Raw genomic sequence first — 23,837 nt, 5'->3', positions numbered from 1 at the left:
ATGAATATTTTGATAACTGAATTTCAAATACTTATTACATCATTACGTTTCTTCTTTTTTCAGTTGAACTATGCAGAATGCCACATACATAGAAAAAGATTATACATCCCGTCTCAATGCTGACATTAAGAAACTTCCAAGTTTTTCACACGTCCAACAAGCTATGCCATCCATTGTGAAGTATAGCAGACTACCTCCCTACCATGAGGGATATCCCCCTCACTTTCCACACTTCCAGTATGACCAATCAGAAGACAATCTGCACCATTTGCATGAAGCACTAGAAAATGGGTCACACAGAAGAAAGAATTTGCCTTCTAAGATGTCCCATGAGGTTGAAGACCAAAAAGTCCATGTGCAGACGGAAGAAGAAACAAAACACTTTCTCCCTTCTCATCTACCCCTGTTTTATCATCTGTCACCTTTTTCAAGCTACAATGCAAAAAGGGTTGATTTTCCCAATATTGGACTTCAGTACTTCAGAACTATGGACCCATTTTGGCTTAGTCCATTAAAGCAAGACACAGTAAGAACAAATGCAGTGTGGCCTGCTGGATCACTGTGTCTACACCCCTCTTACCCATTATTTCATAAAAATTACCCTGACATGATGCTCCCCTTCCATGTGCCCACACAAACTATGCCTGTAAATCCATCCTTTAATACAATCCATCCAGCTGATGATGCTGTGAGCAAAGCCACAATCCAGGAGCAGGATGATAACAAACATAAGGTGGAGAGGGTAGATGTCAATATTCAGATTGACGATAGCTTCTACGTGGAGGTGGGCAATCAGAAACGTTGGAAATGTCCAATGTGTGAAAAGTCTTATACATCCAAATATAATTTAGTGACACATATTTTAGGGCACAGTGGCATCAAACCTCATGCCTGTTCACGCTGTGGAAAATTGTTTAAACAGCTCAGTCATTTGCACACACATATGCTAACTCACCAGGGCACCAGGCCACACAAATGCCAAGTATGCAATAAAGCTTTTACCCAGACCAGCCATTTAAAGCGCCACATGATGCAGCACAGTGATGTGAAACCATACAACTGCAGGATATGTGGCAGAGGGTTTGCTTATCCAAGTGAACTGAAAGTCCATAAGTCAAAACATGAGAGTGGACGAGAAAACATCTGTGTGGAGTGTGGACTTGACTTCCCAACACTGGCGCAGCTTAAAAGACACTTGGCAGCCCATAGGGGCCCCATTCAGTACAACTGTAGTGAATGTGATAAAACATTTCAGTATCCAAGCCAACTGCAGAATCACATGATGAAACACAAGGACATCCGGCCATATATCTGCTCCGAGTGTGGCATGGAATTTGTACAGCCACATCATCTTAAGCAGCATTCACTGACACATAAGGTTAGTTATACACATCACTGCATAACCATTTGCTCATCATATCTTTCATGTTGTGATTCTTACCCACTCCTGGCAATAGTATGGGGAGTGTAAGTCTCTGCCATGTTCTCTTTCTTACTGGGCTGTTGAGTTTTTAAATACAATGCAGGTTCTGGCTCTTACAGCAGGGACGGAGCCATTAGGTAAGTAGAAGTTCAGGGTGACCATTTACCTTCACCATACTAATGCCAGGAGTAGATTTATTTTTTGTTTAAAGGGGTACTCCAGGGAAGTATATATATATATATATATATATATATATATATATATATATATATATAAACACATGCAAATTAGCTCACCACACCACCTTCACAGGCAGTGCTTGGCATAAATCCCAATCAGTTCTGAGACTTCTTAATGGAGCCTGAGCTGTTTTGCAGGACGCACTGCCTGTGAAGGTGGTGTGGTGAGCTAATCTGCATGTTTTTGTACCCAGAAGCTCGCGGAGTGCTAAATGGCCTACTTGAATCTCTGTTTTTACACCAGAAGTGGTGCTTCTCCCTGAGGAAAATACTGACCCCGTATATATATATATATATATATATATATATATATATACTCCAAAGCTACCACACTTCCTAGATATATTCCCTATAAACCATCCTACCTGATATGCATGGCCACTGTTGTCTTCTCTGGTTGCTTAATATTCTTTGCCATCCTTTCCTCCCCTTGTCTAGATCTCCCAGCAATCATTGCAGCTCTGCAATCCAACTCACTCTCCGAGAGCAGCCCCCACCCTCCTGCTTTGAGCAGCAGAGAGAGGTTCAGTGTCTGATTGGCAAAGGCTGCACACACCTCCCAGTTCTCAGCACTAAATAGAGCATGACACATCAGTGCAGGGCAGATACCACATGGTCTGTGTCTCTCAGGAGGATGGGGCTACTTTCAGAGAGAGTTTTGGACAGATACAGAGTGGATGGCTTGATGATGTAATTTCCTCACTCCATGCATGTAAGTGACAACCAAAGAAAAATAAATATATAATGAATGATATTTAGGCAGTTAAAAAGGTTGAGGAGAGGGACAGTATGAGTATGAGGTTCCACGGAGTACCCATCTAAATCAATGTTATCCTGGTGTGGACCTGGCCTTAGAGCTCATGCACACAGTTTTTTGTGTAAGGGTACATTCCCACAGGGCTTATTTGCTGCGTATTTGCTGCGTATTTGCTGCTGCGTATTTTATTTTCTCTGTTGAAGTCAATGGGTAGGAAAATACGCAGCACCAAATACGCAGCAAATACGCAGCAAAATACACCGTGTGGGAATGTACCCTAAAGCAGATCAGCTTCCAGACAGTGCTGGGTGTGCTCTTTTGGGCTCAAGCAATGCTTCTAGAACAAAATATATACATACATACAAAATCTGGTGTAATATACCATAATCTTTTTCTGTTGGTAAAAAATCTAACATCCTTCTCTGTATGACATTGGAGTCATAAAGAGAAAAGGTAGCAGCCTCATATGCACCTTCTAAGAGGAATATTTTAATTTTTATATTTTATGTCAATGCCCAATCTTTAAGATAAGCGGTCAGTTAGGTTGGCAGGGATCTGAGTCCCAGATGAATGAAGGGGCCATGGCGTTTACTGTTCCCCTGTATTAATTAACCAGAGAAGCTTGTGATTGGGCCTGATATTACAGCTCACTTTCATTCATTTACATAGGGCTGAACCACAGTCAGCAGCAAAACTACTAATTCTCACACATTAAATAAACCTTTAGTGTTAAGTATGATGTGCACAGCTATGTAGATAATTGGTTTTATTTTTGTTTTTATATATTTAGGGTGTAAAGGAACACAAGTGTGGGATTTGCGGTCGAGAATTCACTCTTCTGGCAAATATGAAGCGGCACATCCTGATCCACACAAATATCCGAGCATATCAGTGTCATCTCTGTTTTAAAAGCTTTGTCCAGAAACAGACTCTTAAGGCGCACATGATCGTCCACTCTGATATTAAGCCATTCAAGTGCAAGGTAAGAAAGCGTACAGTGGTCTGAAGTTTGGACAATAGGTCTTATTGATTTGCAGCTGTACCTTATAAGCTATTACTTAGGGAAAATCCAGTACTTACTGTATTTTATGACTGCCTATAACTCTATAAGGGTTACACTTTTTTGAGTATTTTTTGTGTTAAAAAACTGTTCATGCCAGGTCCTATTCCTTTCCATGGAGTTTAGGTTCTGGTTCCACTTGAGGCTTTGCTTCCATTCCTAACAGATCTATGATATCTATAATTAATCCAGAACCTGACCAGTATTTAAGTGTAGGGCTAACTACGCATGCCACATTTAAATACTCCCGAAGGTGTGTTGACAAGTATACTTGTGACCAACTACAGCATTGTAAGGATTACAGTTCCAGTATCTCACATAAGTAAGTACACCCCTCACATTTTTGGAAATATTTTTTAGTGTCTTTTCATGTGACAACATTGAAGAAATATAGTAGTACACGCTGTATAAGTGTTTAATGTTGTGTCCCCTCAAAATAAATCAACACGCAGCCATTAATGTCTAAACCTTGACAACAAAAGAGAGTACACCCCTAAGTGGAAATGTCCGAATTTGGCTGAAAGTATCAATAGTTTGTGTGGTCATTTATTTTTTACTATTATTTACCATTATGCTCAATAGGGTTCAGGTCTGGAGACATGCTCTGCCAGTTTATCACCTTTACCCTCAGCTTCTTTAGCAAGGCAGTGATCATCTTGGAGGTGTGTTTGGGATGGTTATCATGTTGGAATACTGCCCTTCGGCCCAGTCTCCGATGGGAGGGGATCATGCTCTGCTTCAGTATGTCGCAGTACATGTTGGCATTCATGATTCCGTTAATGTACTGTAGCTCTCCAGGGCCAGTAGCACTCATGCAGCCCCAAACCATGACACTCCCACCACCATACTTGTCTGTAGGCAAGACACACTTGTCTTTGTACTCCTCACCTGGTTGCTGCAACACACACTTGACAATGTCTGAACCAAATAAGTTTATGTTCGTCACATCGGACTACAGGACATGGTTCCAGTAATTCATGTCCTTAGTCTGCTAATTGTTTGCAGACTTTTTTTTTGCTCCATCTTTAGAAGAGGCTTTCTTCTGGGACAAGAGCCCTGCAGACCAATTTGATGCAGTGTGCGTTGTATGGTTTGAGCTATTACAGGCTGACCTCTCACCCTTTTAACTTCTGCAGCAATGCTGGCATCCCCCATGCGTCTATTTCCCAAAGGCAACCTCTGCATATGACGATGAGCATGTGCACTCAACTTTTTTGGTTGACCATGGTGAGGTCTGTTCTGAGTGGAACCTGTACTGTGAAACCACTGTATGGCCCACTGTGCTGCAGCTCAGTTTCAGGGTCTTGGTGATCTTCATATAGAAAAGGCCATTGTTATGTAGAGCAACAATTCTTTTCTCAGATCCTCAGAGAGTTCTTTGCCATGAGATGCCATGTTGAACTTCCAGGGACCAGTATTAGAGAGTGTGAGAGAAATAACACCATATTTTAGACACCTGCTCCCCATTTACACCTGAGAGCTTTTACCACTAGCAAATCACATGGCACCAGGTTGGAAAGATGGGTAATTGGCCCTAATTTGGACATTTCCAAATGTGTGCTCATTTTTGTTGCCATAGTTTAGACATTAATGGCCGTGTTGAGTTATTTTGAGGGGACACAATATTACACACTGTTATACAGGTTGTGCACTCACTACTTTACATTGTAGCAGACTGTCATTTCTTCAGTGTTCTTCAGTGTCACATGAAAATATATATGTGTATGTGTCTGTAGTAAGGAGGAGACTACTATCGCCTTAAAAGAGTAGAATACAACAGAAGACAGTGGTGAACAGGATATTATACCCAATTCACCTCTGTAATAAGTAGTAGTTATGCATTTCCAATATATGCTTACTATCCAATGAATTAAGGCAAAGTGTGCAGTGTATGTGACAACAACCCTCTCTTTTCCAATCGTCATCCAGTAATAATTTAAATAACAGATTTTCCACTTCCCTTCTCCAGTCCAAAAAGTAACCTACCCTCGTGTGTTGTCCAGTAGTCATTCCATAGGACCTGCACAACTTTTCTTTATATTGCATGGACAAGCCCTATTTAATAGGTGAAAATCTGCAAAAAATTCCCCAATTTATTACATGCAAATTATACTGTACAAGTATCAGTTAGTGTTTTGTTTCCCCAAACCTTGGTGGCCCTCTAAATATGTGGTTTGGACCCTATAGAATATAAGTGTTTACACTGGAAAAAGGATTATGCTATCACTCAGTTGTCCACCTAAAGTGCACTGTAACAGCAACAGGTGTGGAGCATAGAGAGAAAGAAAGGTCATGTTACGCCGAGCGCTCCGGGTCCCTGCTCCTCCCCGGAGCGCTCACGGCGTCTCTCTCCCTGCAGCGCCCCGGTCAGACCCGCTGACCGGGAGCGCTGCACTGACATTGCCGACGGGGATGCGATTCGCACAGCGGGACGCGCCCGCTCGCGAATCGCATCCCAAGTCACTTACCCGTCCCGGTCCCCGGCTGTCATGTGCTGGCGCGCGCGGCTCCGCTCTCTAGGGCGCGCGCGCGCCAGCTCTCTGAGACTTAAAGGGCCAGTGCACCAATGATTGGTGCCTGGCCCAATTAGCTTAATTGGCTTCCACCTGCTCCCTGGCTATATCACATCACTTCCCCTGCACTCCCTTGCCGGATCTTGTTGCCTTGTGCCAGTGAAAGCGTTTAGTGTTGTCCAAGCCTGTGTTACCTGATCTCCTGCTATCCATATTGACTACGAACCTTGCCGCCTGCCCCGACCTTCTGCTACGTCTGACCTTGCCTCTGCCTAGTCCTTCTGTCCCACGCCTTCTCAGCAGTCAGCGAGGTTGAGCCGTTGCTAGTGGATACGACCTGGTTGCTACTGCCGCAGCAAGACCATCTCGCTTTGCGGCGGGCTCTGGTGAACACCAGTAGCCTCTTAGAACCGGTCCACCAGCACGGTCCACGCCAATCCCTCGCTGACACAGTGGATCCACAACCTGTAAGCCGAATCGTGACAGTAGATCCGTCCATGGATCCCGCTGAGGTGCCGCTGCCAAGTCTCGCTGACCTTCCCACGGTGGTCGCTCAGCAATCGCAGCAGATTGCCCAACAAGGACAGCAGCTGTCGCAGTTGACCGCCATGTTACAGCAACTTCTGCCTCTGCTACAGCAGCAACCATCTCCTCCGCCAGCTCCTGCACCTCCTCCGCAGCGAGTGGCCGCTCCTAGCCTCCGCTTGTCCCTGCCGGACAAATTTGATGGGGACTCTAGACTCTGCCGTGGATTTTTGTCTCAATGTTCCCTGCATATGGAGATGTTGTCGGACTTGTTTCCTACAGAACGGTCTAAGGTGACGTTCGTAGTGAGCCTTCTTTCAGGAAAGGCCTTGTCTTGGGCCACACCGCTCTGGGACCGCAATGATCCTGCCACAGCCACAGTCCAGTCCTTCTTCGCTGAAGTCCGTAGTGTCTTCGAGGAACCAGCCCGAGCTTCTTCTGCCGAGACTGCCCTGCTGAACCTGGTCCAGGGTAATTCTTCAGTAGGCGAGTACGCCATACAATTTCGTACTCTTGCTTCCGAATTATCTTGGAATAACGAGGCTCTCTGCGCGACCTTTAAAAAAGGCCTATCCAGTAACATCAAAGATGTGCTGGCCGCACGAGAGATTCCTGCCAACCTGCAAGAACTTATCCATTTGGCCACCCGCATTGACATGCGTTTTCTGAGAGACATCAGGAGCTCCGCCAGGAAAAAGACTTAGATCTCTGGGCACCTCTCCCACAGTATCCTTTGCAATCTACGCCTGGGCCTCCCACCGAGGAGGCCATGCAAGTGGATCGGTCTCGCCTGACCCAGGAAGAGAGGAATCGCCGTAGGGAAGAAAATCTTTGTCTGTACTGTGCCAGTACCGAGCATTTCTTGGTGGATTGCCCTATTCGTCCTCCACGTCTAGGAAATGCACGCACGCACCCAGCTCACGTGGGTGTGGCGTCTCTTGGTTCAAAGTCTGCTTCTCCACGTCTCACGGTGCCCGTGCGGATTTCTCCTTCAGCCAACTCCTCCCTCTCAGCCGTGGCCTGCTTGGACTCTGGTGCCTCTGGGAATTTTATTTTGGATTCTTTGGTGAATAAATTCTGCATCCCGGTGACCCGTCTCGTCAAGCCGCTCTACATTTCCGCGGTCAACGGAGTTAGATTGGATTGCACCGTGCGTTACCGCACAAAACCCCTCTTAATGTGCATTGGACCCCATCACGAAATTATTGAATTTTTCGTCCTTCCCAACTGCACCTCTGAGGTCCTCCTCGGTCTGCCATGGCTCCAGCTTCATTCTCCCACCCTTGACTGGACCACCGAGGAGATCAAGAACTGGGACTCTGCTTGCCACAAGAAATGCCTCTCCCCCCCTCCCAGTCCCGTCAGGCAAGCCTCAGTGCCTCCTCCTACACCAGGTTCCCCCAAGGCTTATCTGGACTGTGCCTTGCCTCCTCATGGCCCCCATCCTGGTGACACCCTGCCCCGTGCCAAGCTTCACCCTCTGCCCTCCCTCCCCATTCCCACTCCTGCTGTACGGCCTGCCTTTGAGGAAACCCTTCAATCACTCCCGGTGTCCTCATCCCATGGGAAGCAGTTGCCGGACAAAGAAAGGGGGAGACCTAAGGGGGGGGGGGGGTACTGTTACGCCGAGCGCTCCGGGTCCCTGCTCCTCCCCGGAGCGCTCACGGCGTCTCTCTCCCTGCAGCGCCCCGGTCAGACCCACTGACCGGGAGCGCTGCACTGACATTGCCGGCGGGGATGCGATTCGCACAGCGGGACGCGCCCACTCGCGAATCGCATCCCAAGTCACTTACCCGTCCCGGTCCCCGGCTGTCATGTGCTGGCGCGCGCGGCTCCGCTCTCTAGGGCGCGCGCGCGCCAGCTCTCTGAGACTTAAAGGGCCAGTGCACCAATGATTGGTGCCTGGCCCAATTAGCTTAATTGGCTTCCACCTGCTCCCTGGCTATATCACATCACTTCCCCTGCACTCCCTTGCCGGATCTTGTTGCCTTGTGCCAGTGAAAGCGTTTAGTGTTGTCCAAGCCTGTGTTACCTGATCTCCTGCTATCCATATTGACTACGAACCTTGCCGCCTGCCCCGACCTTCTGCTACGTCTGACCTTGTCTCTGCCTAGTCCTTCTGTCCCACGCCTTCTCAGCAGTCAGCGAGGTTGAGCCGTTGCTAGTGGATACGACCTGGTTGCTACCGCCGCAGCAAGACCATCCCGCTTTGCGGCGGGCTCTGGTGAACACCAGTAGCCTCTTAGAACCGGTCCACCAGCACGGTCCACGCCAATCCCTCGCTGACACAGTGGATCCACAACCTGTAAGCCGAATCGTGACAGGTCAAGTGTAGGGATAAAGGAAGGTCAAGCACAGGAGAAATAGTCCAGTATTTAGGAGTCAGGAATTAATCAGAAAGCTTCTCAGAACACCTTTGCTATAGTTGCACAATGTTTCTGAGGCATTAACTAGTTCCTGCAGTGCAATACCAGGATATGTGGAGGACACATTTAAAGAGAGCACATCCACGCATGATACAGGACAGCCTAGGAACCACAGCAGAACGTGAAGCAGCATGGTTAGGATCGGGACAAGGGAACAGGCGGTGACAGTACATCAGCCGGATCTAACAACTGGTGTTATATACAATATGCAATGGAGTCCAAGATCTAGGATGAAAAATGTTACACGCAGATGATTTGCCTGAAGGCATCTGGTTCTGAAGATGGAATCTTTTCAAACCAGGGTAAAACCAGATTTGCATCAGTGCAAGAAATGTATGTGTTTATTACTGTGCAGCATTTATACAAGGCACTAGATCCCATATATCACATATGTAATAAAGAATAGCTTGTGCCCTAACATTGGTGTTCCCTGGCATGCCCTGTGAATATGAATGATTACAAGGAAGCGGGATATGAGCAGGCTCCAGTTATGGCACTGCACTTGTCTGCTGAGATGTTAACACTTGATTCTGACTCTGCATGTGCCCCTTTCATCTTCAATAATGGAGAGAGAACAAATGAAACATGTTTTGGCTTTCGCACACCCCCTGCCAACATGGCAAGGAGCTCAAAGAAATCTTGGTAGTACAATTTTGACTTTGGGATGATGTTCAGCAGGATTAAGGCAAGGACCAGATAGCAGCATTCTGGCATTGAGCTCCTCCTCAGGAGAAGGAAGGATATAACTGACTGAACTGCCTTCATAACAATGGCTCATATGTCCCTGGGGAATGGCTTGCAAATAGATTTCATCTTGCTTTCTCTTGTACTTCTTGAGGTTTCCTGTTTTCTCACGGTCTTTTTGGACAGTTTACAGTCATTCTCATTCTGGTTTTCTCTCTCTGCCTCTCTAAGGAAAGAAACACCCTTCTTATAAAGGAAGACAGCTCAGTGGCCGCCTTTGTAGCTCTCTGCAGGCTACAGGTTTCCATTCCTTAGTTCTCAAAGTAAATGTAAAAAACAAAAGGAAAAGCAGTGTGTTCTGTACTTATTAGGTGTGTACGGGATCCTAACCACATTCCTTGAAGGTTTATGTTTGTTTTATCGTTGCATAATAAATTCTACACAGAACCCTACAAAATCTAAACAATTTTCTTCTTTGACTAAAGTCGGCCTACAATCACCATTTTTTATTCTTACAATAAAGCAATATTATATAGTTATCCAGGCTTTAAATTTACTGGCATTAATAAAGCTATTGATAATTGACTGGATACGTATGGTAAGGGTCTTCTATTTCACTTAAAGGGGTACTACCGTGGAAAACTTTTTCTTTATTAAATCAACTGGTGCCAGAAAGTTAAACTGATATGTAAATTACTTCTATTTAAAAATCTTAATCCTTCCAGTACTTTTTAGGGGCTATATACTACAGAGGAAATGCTTATCTTTTTAGATTTCTCTGATGTCATGACCAAAGTGCTTTCTGCTGACCTCTGCTGTCTATTTTAGGTACTGTCCGGAGCAGCATATGTTTGCTATGAGGATTTTCTCCTGTTCTTAAAATGGACAGCAGAGGTCAGTAGAGAGCACTGTGGTCATGACATCAGAGAAAAAAGAAAAGCTTTTCCTCTGTAGTATATAGCCCCTAAAAAGTACTGGAAGGATTAAGATTTTTAAATAGAAGTAATTTACAAATCTGTTTAACTTTCTGGCACCAGTTGATTTTGAAAAAAAGTTTTCCACTGTAGTACCCCTTTAAAGAATGTAGTTGTCACATTATAACATAATACATTAGGCAAAAGTTAGAATGGTTGAAACAAGACTGTGTAAATGATATTTTGTGAAAATGTATTTAATGTGTGTTTCTGCCTGAGGCTCTGTTTGTAGTTCCAATCCCTCCTCTTGACTGGTATATTTTTGCAACTTTTTGTAGGTGCTTGTGTAAACATTTTTGACTTTTTAAATTTTTTTTAAGTCTCAGTTGCTGGTCTGTACACACTTTAAAAAAAAAAGTGTAAACCAAAAAGTTTCAAAAAGAGCCCAAGACATTGCGTAGTACCAACTGTAAGACAAATATACACACATAAACATTATTCCTAGCACTAGCTCCTTATCTGTGTTTATTATCCTGTTCTCTTTTTCTCCGGACTTTTGGCTTGTTCTTTGACTACCTCCTTACTCAGTTTATCTGTACTGCGATGCTCTCACTGGAATTGACTTGGTTTGACTCTGATTTTATGTTTGTATGTGCATTTATTGACTGTAATTTTGCTTTGTTGGTGTTAGTGAACCCTTTTGTGCCCAGAAAATGTTGTTTCCTGACTTTTGTATTCTGTTTGTATTTTTGTTTTTTACCTCGCTATGCCCAGCACTTTAGTAGGGTTGGGACTGGCACTGTTATTGGGGCTTTTCTATTAAGAAAGTGGGCCCCCCAAAGGCAGGGACAGAAGTTTAGGCAAGCTCAGGACCACACTTATTTCTACCTGACTTTACAGATTACATTTTAATTATTCAATTTCAGACATTATAATAGCTTTTAATGACACATAATTGACAGTATTAAGTGATTAGTATTCATTCAATAATTTTATACGGTAATAATAAAATAATATACCTTTTTTTATGGTACCATGTTCTGTTGTCCTTTGAACTTTCCAGGCACACTTAAATGGTTACTAACCTTTCAACAAACTTTGCATGAATCAATAGTACAAGCAAACAAAATATACTTTGTCATACATGTTATTAGAGAAAAATGTCTCTTTCTTCACTTATCGGACTCCCTTTGTCCTCCCCCTTCTTCCTAAACACATCATGCACTCTGAAATACTGCTAACAAATCTGTTCAGACACAGATAAGCTCACTAAGGTGTAATAGTTCATAGAAGTCTATGTGGAAAGGTGGAGGACTGGAAAGTAAGACAGAGAAGTTTCTGAAAGCTCTAGTGTTATGTCTTACCTCAGTGTTGGATTCACAGCTAACACTGCTCAGTGCTGTTCTATAATGTCCATCATGCTGCTGCTGCTGTTTGTGAGGGTGTGCTATAAAATAAAGGGGAGCATGATCTCCTCTAACGTGTATACAGTGTATAGGAGACATTACAGTAGCTAGTCGCCTCCTACTAGGACAAATTAAAATTAGAGATGGAGTCAGCAGATGGGAAATCTGTTGAGAATAGCATATACGGTACATGTTATATATTGGAAAGAAATAGAGAATATTCTCATATTTGCACAATTGAGTTCTACAGCACAGGAAAAGTCGTGAAATGGGAATGAAAGAATGTAATATGGCAGGTTGAAAATCGTTTGCTAAATAAAGATCGGATTTTTACAAAGTTAAATATTAGCCAACTTATCTCTCTTTTTTTAGGTATAGGTAGAGATCTGATCTGTCGATCAGGTTCATCAGTCCACCCCATTGACTTGGAGCTTGGTTGACAGATGAAGATACAACAATTATTAATCGGAAATATCACAGCCGCTCACAGTGATTCATTAATTGTTCTGACATGGGAACCTGTCAGTGTTTTATGCCGTCTGTGGTTTGAGAAGCATGAAACTTATGACAGGTTCCCTTTAACTACAAAAGCTATAACTCAATGTACCATTAACCATCTTCTAATGTGTAGGACTCAGGTGTAAGTCTCCTATTTCTTAAAAACTCTATACTTACAATGCAGGTAACATTAATCAAAGTTAATATCCTAACAATACATGAAAATGAACAAGAAAACTAATATGTTTCCTTTAAACTGTGGTCATAAAAATGTATAATGTAATTAAAAAAAATATTTTATAAATAGAAATGTGTTACCTTGTATGTGTTATGTGATGCAACTATTTAGAAAAGAAATCTTAAAAAAACATAATCAAGAAATAAATCACTTTCAGTTTTATTGGGGAACAGCTGTGTTCACTTCCTGCAGACTATAATAATTATTGACATTTCTCTAATAATTAACTCTTATTTACTGTGGCTGCCATTAAATTTGGTTGTAAGGAAGTTCGTGTCTTCAGCATGGTTGCCCCCAAGAAAGATTTTTTTTTTTTAATCGAAAACTAAAGTATAATATTTCTACAAAAACATATCAACATACTAATGCTATACATAATATTTGTCCTCATTTTTATATAATCTATACTTACTTTTTTTGTTCACAGCTGTGTGGGAAGGAGTTTAATCGTATGCACAATTTAATGGGCCACATGCACCTACACTCCAACAGCAAACCCTTTAAATGTCTCTACTGTCCTAGTAAGTTCACACTAAAGGGAAACCTGACGCGGCATATGAAGGTTAAACATGGTGTCAACGAAAGAGGCTTCCACTCTCGAGGTAAAAAATTTAATAAAAAATGCAAATTCATACTGCTAATACTTTAGCACCCTGTGTAAATGTATTAGTCTTTGTATAAAAGCGCAAATACCAGTATCACTCCACATTCAACAACAGGAAGAACTCTAAAGCTAAGCTCCAAGTCAGACTTCTATAAATATATATGTTAAAAAAAAATATTGATAAATAAGTAGCACTTAGTGCAACTGTAAATCATTGGCTGCTTTTCCTAATACAGTTGTGCGCTGCAAATAATGCTGCAGGACATTCATAAACATAGGGATCAGGACAAATTTAGCATTTATTTGTACAAAAAATAGATTGTTGAAAAAAAATGTATAACGTGTAGTAATATATATTTCAAGTAGTACCATTTATCATATAATTGTACCTATTCTTGCTGGATCTGACTGTCCAGAGAATCCTTTGGTGGCAAAAGGAGCTGAAAAGATAACCTCTTTTGAAGCTGACAGTAGACCCTCACTTCACCGGTAACCATTTGTATGGAGTCCTTTTCTAGGCTTTCTTTAAAATTCAACTCCAGGAACTGTTATGGTATCACAAATACTAGAATTCTAGTTAAGATAATCATGACACCAGTAAGAAGTCTTGTAAGTGATATATCATTAGTTACTGAAAGACTCCAGCAACAAGTTACATAGTTTTTTTTATGGTTACCTTCCCCTTTGCATTAGTGATTATAAATTTTGGATGTAGCGGCAAACTCTTCTGCGCATTAGGCATTGTGGTACAGATTAGAGAAGATTCAGTGTGTAACCCCCCCCCCCCCCCCCGCCGACCTACACATATTATATGCATATATATTCATACACATTTATATTAAAGCAGTAGTCTCATGGATGAAAACTTAAAACGGCTCTCCCATATATATATGGAGGGGAGTGGTGCCCCCCGCTTCGGGCGGGGGTCGTGATGCACAGCTCCAGGGGAGAACCGGAGCCCATATATGGCCTCAGCACTCGGACCCCGAGTGATTTAAAACTTTTCCCCTAAGCTGCGGATAGGGGATAAGTTTTTATCCATGAGTCTACTCCTTTAAGGTGTCGAACATTGACATACAGGGAGGCTACATCCAAAAAGCAAACTATTTTCATGCTTCACACACAGACACAGTTGCTTACAAATCTCTTCTTCAGATCACTGAAGATCATAAAATACCAGCAGAGAGGGTGTTTGAATAAGGAGAAGTTTCTGTCTAAGCTGCTCTTTGCACTCCCCCCTTTACTCTCCTGCCTGCTAAGACATAGCTAAGACATAGCTGTTGCATGTATCAAGTTATCAAGTAGCATACCAAAAATTAGCCGATTGGAGTCACTATCTGACTCTGGTTGGCTCATACAAATTATTGTGATGCAGTCCGGGTCCGGCTGGGATATGGGAGAGCGTGGTTTTGACATCTCCTAGCCGGATCCAGTCATGAAGAAAACAGAGTAAATGCACCTAAACAAGAAAGTTCCTTTTTTAGAACCAAAGCTGGATAAGTTCACATGGGATTATGACATTCTTCATGTGTAGAGGAAAAGCCCCACAATAAATAATTTCTTTCTTTTTTTTCATTCTTCAGGTTTTACCCGTGTAAGAGCAGATCTTTCTCATTCAATTGTCCATCATAATATGGAGCAGAAAGAACCCTATGACTTGTCCAGAAAAAAAGGAGATGAAGAGACATCTTGTCATTCAGATGGAGAAAGTGTAAAGAGCAATTCTTTCCAAGAGGAGGAGGAGGATGACACATACAACAGTCAAAGAAAATATCAAAAAGACATCCATAAGGAGCCAACACATCTTTCTGAGAAACATGGTCATTTCTTCAAGGAGATGTCAAAGAAGGACAACCAAGAGATTCTCTACAAAGAAAGAGATGCAGAAAGAATAAGTAACCAGCATAAAGAGGAAAGAACAGATGTGGACCTAGACCACAAAGAGGGAAGTTTAGGATTATCTGTTCCTTATTACTTATATTTGAAGAACAGAAACACAGATGAGAAGCTTGTGGACTAAAGCCATAAATGGACCAGAGAGAAGTAACACAACACCTGAATATATGAAAAGACATTTATTGTAAAGCATCTGAATTTAGCAAATAGAACCAGTATCATTCCACACAATACTGTATACTGTAATCTGTTGTAGTACAGTAGATTTGAGCTATATTTCCATTGGCTTTGTGTTACTGGGACAATGACATCATTGCACTTCTTTTGATGAACTGTAGGCCAAATATGCCGCTATGCATGAACTGCCATTAACATCCTGCACTTACAGTATATCATATTTATTTATAAAAACGTATTGTCCTCTTTACTGAGCACATAATAATAATGATAATAATAAAACAAATCCTTAGACCTTGGCATGTATTCTTTTTTTTATATGATAAATACTGGGGTGCCAAATCTTCTTCGAAAGAAATGCCAGGAAGGAGAGGAGTTTTCAGGTAATTCTCTATGCTTATAGTTGTAGTTACTGGCTACCTCAAAGGGAAGCAATGATTCCAATGAGGCTAAATGTTTAGCAGTAATATATTAAAAGGATTTTATTAGGTATACTAGCAACAAGATCATGTGCCTATAGTATTAAGTATTAAACCTAACTACTATTGGTATATTCTATATTCAAATCTAAAAGCGGTCATCCTATGGATCAAATTATTACAGTTTCAAGTTTCCTGTTGGGTAAAAAATGTAAGTAACGGCTGGAGTAGTGGATCCGCTGTACCACAGGGGGCGGAGTGTAAGGAGCCGCTGGTTTTCACTAAAGCCGCCACAAAGCGGGATGGACTTGCTGCAGCAGGTGAACTCCCAGATCGTTACTCCAGGCGTGACTTGCCCACAGTGGGGGCCGAGATGAGGCGAGGTAGGTCAGGGCAGGAGGCAAGGTTCAGTGGTCAGGAACATAGCAAAAGGTACTGGTACACCTGGACGACATTTAGATTTTTTCTTCTAGCCTCGAAGAACACCTCCTGGAAAGACTTTCGTCCCTCCACGCCAGCGCCTCAAGATCCTCAGGTGGGGACACGCCCCGCACCTCGCCGGCCATGCTGGCTTCAAGAAGTCCATCCAACTCATCTCTCGTTTATATTGGTGGCCTACCCTGGAGGCAGATGTCGCTGATTTCATTCAGGCCTGTACAGGCCTGTGCCCGGGACAAGACTCCTCGCCAGAAGCCTGCCGGTCTCCTTCATCCTTTGCCTGTTCCTGAGATACCATGGTCTCAAATTTCCAGGGATTTTGCACTGCATCATTGCACTTCTTTTGATGAACTGTAGGCCAAATATGCCGCTATGCATGAACTGCCATTAACATCCTGCACTTACAGTATATCATATTTATTTATAAAAACGTATTGTCCTCTTTACTGAGCACATAATAATAATGATAATAATAAAACAAATCCTTAGACCTTGGCATGTATTCTTTTTTATAGCAAAAGGTACTGGTACACCTGGACGACATTTAGATTTTTTCTTCTAGCCTCGAAGAACACCTCCTGGAAAGACTTTCGTCCCTCCACGCCAGCGCCTCAAGATTCTCAGGTGGGGAAACGCCTCGCACCTCGCCAGCCATGCTGGCGTCAAGAAGTCCATCCAACTCATCTCTCGTTTATATTGGTGGCCTACCCTGGAGGCAGATGTCACTGATTTCGTTCGGGCCTGTACAGGCCTGTGCCCGGGACAAGACTCCTCGCCAGAAGCCTGTCGGTCTCCTTCATCCTTTGCCTGTTCCTGAGATACCATGGTCTCAAATTGCCATGGATTTTATTACGGATCTGACTTTATCCCATGGCATCACAGTCATCTGGGTGGTCATTGATCGTTTCTCCAAGATGGCACATTTTATTCCACTTACAGGCCTTCCTTCAGCGCCTCAGTTGGCAAAGCAATTTTTTGTGCACATTTTTCGCCTTCACAGGCTTCCCACGCATATCGTCTCGGATAGAGGCGTTCAATTTGTATCTAAATTTTGGAGAGCTCTCTGTAATCAATTAAAAATCTAATTAAACTTCTCGTCCTCCTATCATCCCCAATCCAATGGGCAAGTAGAGAGAGTTAACCAGATCCTTGGTGACTATTTGCGACATTTTGTTCATCTTTTCCAAGTCCTCTTTCTCCGCTTCTGCCTTCTTGGATTCCGGGTCAGCTGGCAATTTCATTCATGCTTCCTTGGTTGACAAGTACCATATTCCAGTAACCCGTCTTCCTAAGCCGTTCCTCATTTCTATAGTTAACGGTGAGAGACTCTCTACCACGGTGCAGTTCCGTACCCAGCCTCTGCAGATGGACATTGGAATATTCCATACCGAAACCTTAGAGTTCTTTGTCCTCCCATTCTGCTCCTCCGAACTCCTCCTGGGTCTGCCGTGGCTGTAACGACATTGTCCCGTCCTGAATTGGACCTCCGGTGAAATCCTGCGTTGGGGCTCCTCTTGTTCTTGCCGTTGTCTCAAGCCTTCCCCTGTCAAACAGGTACCGCAAGTCGCTCCGCCTCCTGGTCTGCCCAAGCCGTACCATTCTTTTGTGAATGTCTTTAGCAAGAAGCAAGCTGAGGTCCTTCCTCCTCACAGACCTTATGACTGTCCTATTGACCTGGTGCACGGTTCGACCCCACCTCGGGGTAGGATCTATCCTCTCTCCTCCTGAGACTCTTGCCATGTCTGACTATATTCGTGAGAATCTAGAGAGGATTTATTCGAAAGTCTTCCTCCCCTGCTGGAGCCGGGTTTTTCTTTGTGACTAAGAAGGACGGTTCTCTCTTGACTACAGAGGACTTAATAAGATCACCATCAAGAACCGTTATCCTCTGCCCCTGATCTCGGAACTGTTTGATCGCCTCCGAGGGGCAAAGATCTTCACCAAATTGGACCTACGAGGCGCCTATAATTTGATCCACATCCGAGAGGGGGACAAGTGGATGACCGCCTTCAACACAAGGGACGGGCACTTTGAGTATCTGGTGATGCCCTTTGGTCTTTGTAATGCACCTGCCGTCTTCCAAGAATTTGTCAACGACATCTTCAGAGACCTACTCTATACCTGCGTGGTTGTATACTTGGATGACATCCTAATCTTCTCCCCCAATTTGATTCAACATCGGGTCCATGTACGTCAAGTTCTCACCCGCCTTAGGAGCAATTGCCTATACACCAAACTTGAGAAATGCCTTTTTGAATGGTCCTCCCTACTAGGGATCGACCGATTATCGGTATGGCCGATATTATCGGCCGATAATCACGATATTGGGCATTATCGGTATCGGCAATTACCTTGCCGATAAGCCAAAATGAATATTCGTAATTACGAATATATAGTGCTATATTTGCGAATATTCGCGAATTCGCGAATATGCGATATTCGCGAATAAAATTTGCATTGTGAATATTCGCGAGCAACACTAGTAAGGAGACCAGTCCTACAATATATCTCTAGGACAGAACCGTTTAGATGCTCAGAGCATCTATTTATACAGTTTGGGGCAAAGTCTAAAGGCTCAAAGGCGGCGAAATCGACCATTACCAACTGGATTAAGAATACCATCAGCTTCTGCTTACAGAAGTAGGGATTGGATCCTCCAAAGGATCTGAAGGCACATTCTACAAGAGCGGCTTCAACATCATGGGCAGAAGTTTCCTATATATCATTACGGGAAATATGCAGAGCAGCTACATGGGCAACTCCGACTACATTTATTCAACACTATTGTCTTAGACCTTTCCAGTAGTCCAGCCTTAGGCAAAACAGTGTTGGAAGAAGCGTTTAAAGGGTACCTCTCATCAAAAAAACGTTTGATATATTATAGATTAATGTATGCAGAATAACTTTACAATTGCATGTTATTAAAAAATATGCTTCTTTCTATTTCATTTTCAACTTTGAAGAAATGACCACTAGGGGTCTCCCTACCAGTCCTGGCAGCAAGCATTTCAGACTCATGCTGGAGTCTTAAACACTATGAGCTGCCAGTCTGCTTTGATCACAAAGGAGAACACTCAGAGCTGCCAGCCTGCTTTGTTCACAGCCTGTTTGGCTGTGAACAAAGCAGGCTGGCAGCTCTGAGTGTTTAGGACTCCAGCATGAGTCAGAAATGCTTGCTGACAGGACTGATCGGGAAAAATACAATAGAAAGAAGCATATTTTTCATTAACATGCTATTGGAAAGTTATTCAACATTCATTAATCTAAAATATATCAAAAGTTTATTTGATGAGAGGTACCCTTTAAGAAATAATGCCCTCCCTTTGTTTTTTTCTGCTACTTAAGTCCCATACTGTTCTGCCGTAGGACGTCCAGGAATGTCTTAAATTTTTCTTACCTGATAATTTCAATTCCTGGAGTCCGTAGGCAGCACAAAGTTCCCACCTAATTAAATCTTGCTATAAAACGACTCTGTTTGTGTTATATGTCCAGGGATATTTATGTGATGTAGGGGGGGGCTCATTAATTATGTTAATCTTAATTATGTTGATTATCTCTTCTGACAAGTTCAGGGAAGCAAAGTTAACCCATACTGTGCTGCCTACGGACTCCAGGAATTGAAATTTTCAGGTAAGCAAAATTTAAGACATTTTTTACACTCGCATGTTCTTGTAGACACAGTTTTTTATTTTTAGAAGGGGTCATAGGAGAAAAAGCCCCCCAAAATTTGTAACCTAATTTCTCTCGAGTAAGGAAATACCTAATATGTATATGTCAAGTTTTCGCCGGGGGCAGAAGAAGGCTCAGAAGGGAAGGAGCGATAATGGGATTTTGGAGAGTGAATTTTGCAGAAATGATTTTGGGGGGGGGGGGGGGGGGCATTTCACATTTAGGAAGATCCTATTGTGCCAGAACATCAAAAAACTCCCCACATGGCATACTATTTTGGAAATTACACCCCTCAAGAAACGTAAAATGGGGTAGAGTGAGCCATAACACCCCACAGCTGTTTGACGACTTTTTGTTAAAGTCAGATGTGTAAATGAAATTTTTTTTTTCACTAAAATGCTTGCTTTCCCCCCAAATTTTACATTTTTACAACTGGTAATAGGATAAAATGCCCCCCAAAATTTGTATGGAAATACCCCATGTGTGGACATCAAGTGCTCTGCTGGCGAACTACAATACTCAGAAGAGGAGGAGCGCCATTGAGCTTTTGGAGAGAGAATTTGTTTGGAATGGAAGTCGGGGGCCATGTGCATTTACAAAGCCCCCCGTAGTGCCAGAACAGTGGACCCCCCCCCCCACATGTGACCCCATTTTGGAAACTACACCCCTCACAGAATTTAATAAGGGGTGCAGCCCACTGGCGTACATTTTTCATTTTCACGGACCACTGTTCCAAAAATCTGTCAGACACATGTGGGGCGTAAATGCTCACTGCACCCCTTATTAAATTCTGTGAGGGGTGTAGTTTACAAAATGGGGGCACATGTGTAGGGGTCCATTGTTCTGGCACTATGGGGACTTTGTAAACACACGTGGCCTTCAATTCCGGACAAAATTTCTATCCAAAAGCCAAATGGTGCTCCTTCTCTTCTGAGCATTGTAGTTCGCCCGCAGAGCACTTTACATCCACATATGGGTTATGTTCTTACTCAGAAGAAATGGGGTTACAAATTTGGGGGGGCTTTTTTCCTATTTTCCCTTGTGAAAATGAAAAATTTAGGGTAAAACCAGCATCTTAGTGAAAATCTTTTTTTTTCATTTTCTCATAAAACTTTAATGAAAATTCTTCAAAACACCTGTGGGGTGTTAAGGCTCACTATACCCCTTGTTACATTCTGTGAGGGGTGTAGTTTCCAAAATGAGGTCACACGTGAGTATTTATTTTTTTGCAGTTGTCAGAACCGCTGTAAAATCAGCCACCCCTGTGCATATCACCAATTTAGGCCTCAAATGTACATGGTGCGCTCTCACTCCTGAGCCTTGTTGTGCGCTCACAGAGCATTTTACGCTCACATCTGGGGTATTTCCGTACTCAGGAGAAATTGCGTTATAAATTTTGGTGTTTTTTTTCCTTTTACCGCTTGTAAAAATAAAAAGTATGAGGCAACACCAGCATGTTAGTGTAAATTTTTTTTTTTTTTTACACTAACAGGCTGGTGTAGACCCCAACTTTTCCTTTTCATAAGGGGTAAAGGTAGAAAAAGCAATTTCCCCCAAGTACGGAAATACCCCATATGTGGCCCTAAACTGTTTCCTTGAAATACGACAGGGCTCCAAAGTGAGAGAGCGCCATGAGCATTTGAGGACTAAATTAGGGATTGCATAGGGGTGGACATAGGGGTATTCTACGCCAGTGATTCCCAAACAGGGTGCCTCCAGCTGTTGCTAAACTCCCAGCATTCCTGGACAGTCAGTCCGGAAATACTGGGAGTTGTTGTTTTGCAACAGCTGGAGGCTCCATTTTGGAAACACTGCCTTAAGATATGTTTTTCATTTTTATTGGTGGGGACAGTGTGAGGGGTGTATATGTAGTGTTTTACCCTTTATAATGTATTAATGTAGTGTAGTGCAGTGTTTTTAGGTTACATTCGCACTGGCGGGGTTTATAGTGAGTTTCCAGCTAGCAGATTGCGCTGCTGCGGAAAATTTGCCGCAGCTCAAACTTGAAGCAGGAAATTCCCTGTAAACCCGCCCTTGTGAATGTACCCTGTACATTTATATGGGGGGGAACCTCTAGCTGTTGCATAACTACAACTCCCAGCATGCACTGACAGACTGTGCATGCTGGGAGTTGTAATTTTGCAACAGCTGGAGCCACACTGGTTGGAAAGCCTTCAGTTAGGTTCTGTTACCTAACTCAGTATTTTCCAACCAGTGTGCTTCCAGCTATTGCAAAACTACTACTCCCAGCATGTACTGATCGCCGAAGGGCATGCTGTCAGATGTAGTTATGCAACAGCTGGAGGTATGCAACTACAACTCCCAGCATGCCGAGACAGCTGTTTGCTGTTTTGGCATGCTGGGATTTGCAGTTTTGCAACACCTGGAGGGCTACAGTTTAGAGACCACTGCACAGTAATCGCCAAACTGTGGTCCCCCAGATGTTACAAAACTTCAAATCCCAGCATGCCCAGACAGCAAACTGCTGTGTGGGCATGCTGGGAGTTGTAGTTTTGCAAGATCTAGAAGGTCACAGTTTAGAGACCACTGCACAATGATCTCCAAACTGTAGCCCTCCAGCTGTTGCAAAATTACGAAACCTAGCATGCCCAAACAGCAAACAGCTGTCTGGGCATGCTGGGAGTTGTAGTTTTTCAATATCTGGAGGGCTACAGTTTAGAGACAACTGTATATTGGTCTCAAACTGTAGCCTTCCAGATGTTGCTAGGCAACTACTCACCGGCTTCCGAAGGATCCATGGAGTTTGCCGCATGTAATCGCCGCCAGGCATTGCCGCCGAGGGTAAGTGACCTCCGGCGCCGGTCACCAACGGCTCCCCTGCTCTGCCCGGACAACAGTGGGTGGGCAGAGCGCTGGGGGGGTTGGGTCGACCGAATGTTAGCCCCCCCGGCCCCCGATCTGCTATTGGTCGATCGCTTCTGATCCACCAAAAGCAGGGACAGGAGGGGTTGCACCCCTGCCACTTAACTCCTATCCCTTCAGGGGGACCGGGGGTGTCTTGGACACCCCCGATCCCCCTTATTTTTTGGGTCACCGGATTAGCAGAGACCCGTATGAACCGGAATTGCTGCAAATTGCTGTTGTGAATTCAGGACCCCCCTGGGCATTGGCAAGGGATGCCTGCAGTTAAATATCAGCGGTCATCCCGGTCCGGTCCCTGCCCGGCGCGCAGGGGTGACGGAAATCCCCACGGGCGTACAGGTACGCCCTTGGTCCTTAAGTACCAGGGAGCATGGGCGTACCCAATACGCCGGTGGTCTTTAAGGGGTTAATCTTCTCCCTTTGTGCTGAGTGTGCTGAGCTCCTGTGTGTGAGGGAGAAATCTTCACCAATCAGAGCTCAGCTGGCAGAGGGAAGGGGCGGGGTTAGCTCTCTCCTCTCCATCTCTACATATCACAGCCCAGGGGGCTTAGATAAATACCAGCCATTGAATTGCTGGTATTTTTATATTACAAATACTGGCAGGGTGTCCAAAATACCAGCTGTGCTGGAAAATACCAGCCAGGTGGCAACCCTAAGTGTGTGACATGGTTGTAATAATTATTGGGGAGATTTATCAAAACCCATGCGGGAGAAAATTTGATCAGTTGCCCATAGCAACCAATCAGATTGCTTCTTTCATTCTTAACAAGATCTCTGAAAAATAGAAGAAGTGATCTGATTGGTTGCTATGGGCAACTGGTCAAAGTTTCCTCTCCACAGGTTTTGATCCCTGATTGTCTTCATATATAGGATGAGAATCTTCTGACAAAGTGAGTAGCCAACCATTTCTGGGCATAAAACATCAGAACTTGCTGGGTGCCCTACGGTTGCCTGGACAACTGTACCCCCCAGCATCAGCCGCCTCTCACCTCATCACATGGTGCAGATCGGGCAGCAGTTTTGGACACTTCTGTCATCCACATTTTGCTAACACAATTTTTCACACAC

General features: G+C 43.6%; 2 protein-coding genes across 4 annotated transcripts in view; both read left to right on the top strand.

Annotated features, from left to right (window-relative positions):
- The window catches only part of ZNF366 (zinc finger protein 366), a 47,747-nt gene extending 32,101 nt beyond the window's left edge, over positions 1-15,646 (top strand). For all 3 annotated transcript variants that reach the window (XM_056539757.1, XM_056539764.1, XM_056539768.1), the window contains exons 2-5: positions 64-1,378; positions 3,210-3,401; positions 13,111-13,285; positions 14,871-15,646. In XM_056539757.1, the coding sequence (XP_056395732.1) occupies positions 71-1,378; positions 3,210-3,401; positions 13,111-13,285; positions 14,871-15,307 (2,112 nt within the window). In that variant the 5' untranslated portion in view covers positions 64-70 and the 3' untranslated portion in view covers positions 15,308-15,646. The remainder of the gene's footprint in view (positions 1-63; positions 1,379-3,209; positions 3,402-13,110; positions 13,286-14,870) is intronic.
- Positions 15,647-23,636: 7,990 nt separating this feature from the next.
- MRPS27 (mitochondrial ribosomal protein S27) overlaps positions 23,637-23,837 on the top strand; it is a 117,392-nt gene continuing 117,191 nt past the window's right edge. The window contains exon 1 of the mRNA XM_056539814.1: positions 23,637-23,659. The gene's annotated coding sequence lies outside the window, so the exon portion shown is untranslated. The remainder of the gene's footprint in view (positions 23,660-23,837) is intronic.

Source organism: Hyla sarda, chromosome 1, assembly GCF_029499605.1.
Source record: "Hyla sarda isolate aHylSar1 chromosome 1, aHylSar1.hap1, whole genome shotgun sequence".
NCBI lineage: Eukaryota > Metazoa > Chordata > Amphibia > Anura > Hylidae > Hyla > Hyla sarda.
The sequence above is the reverse complement of the archived record's forward strand: the minus strand, read 5'-3'. Positions and strand labels throughout refer to the sequence as shown.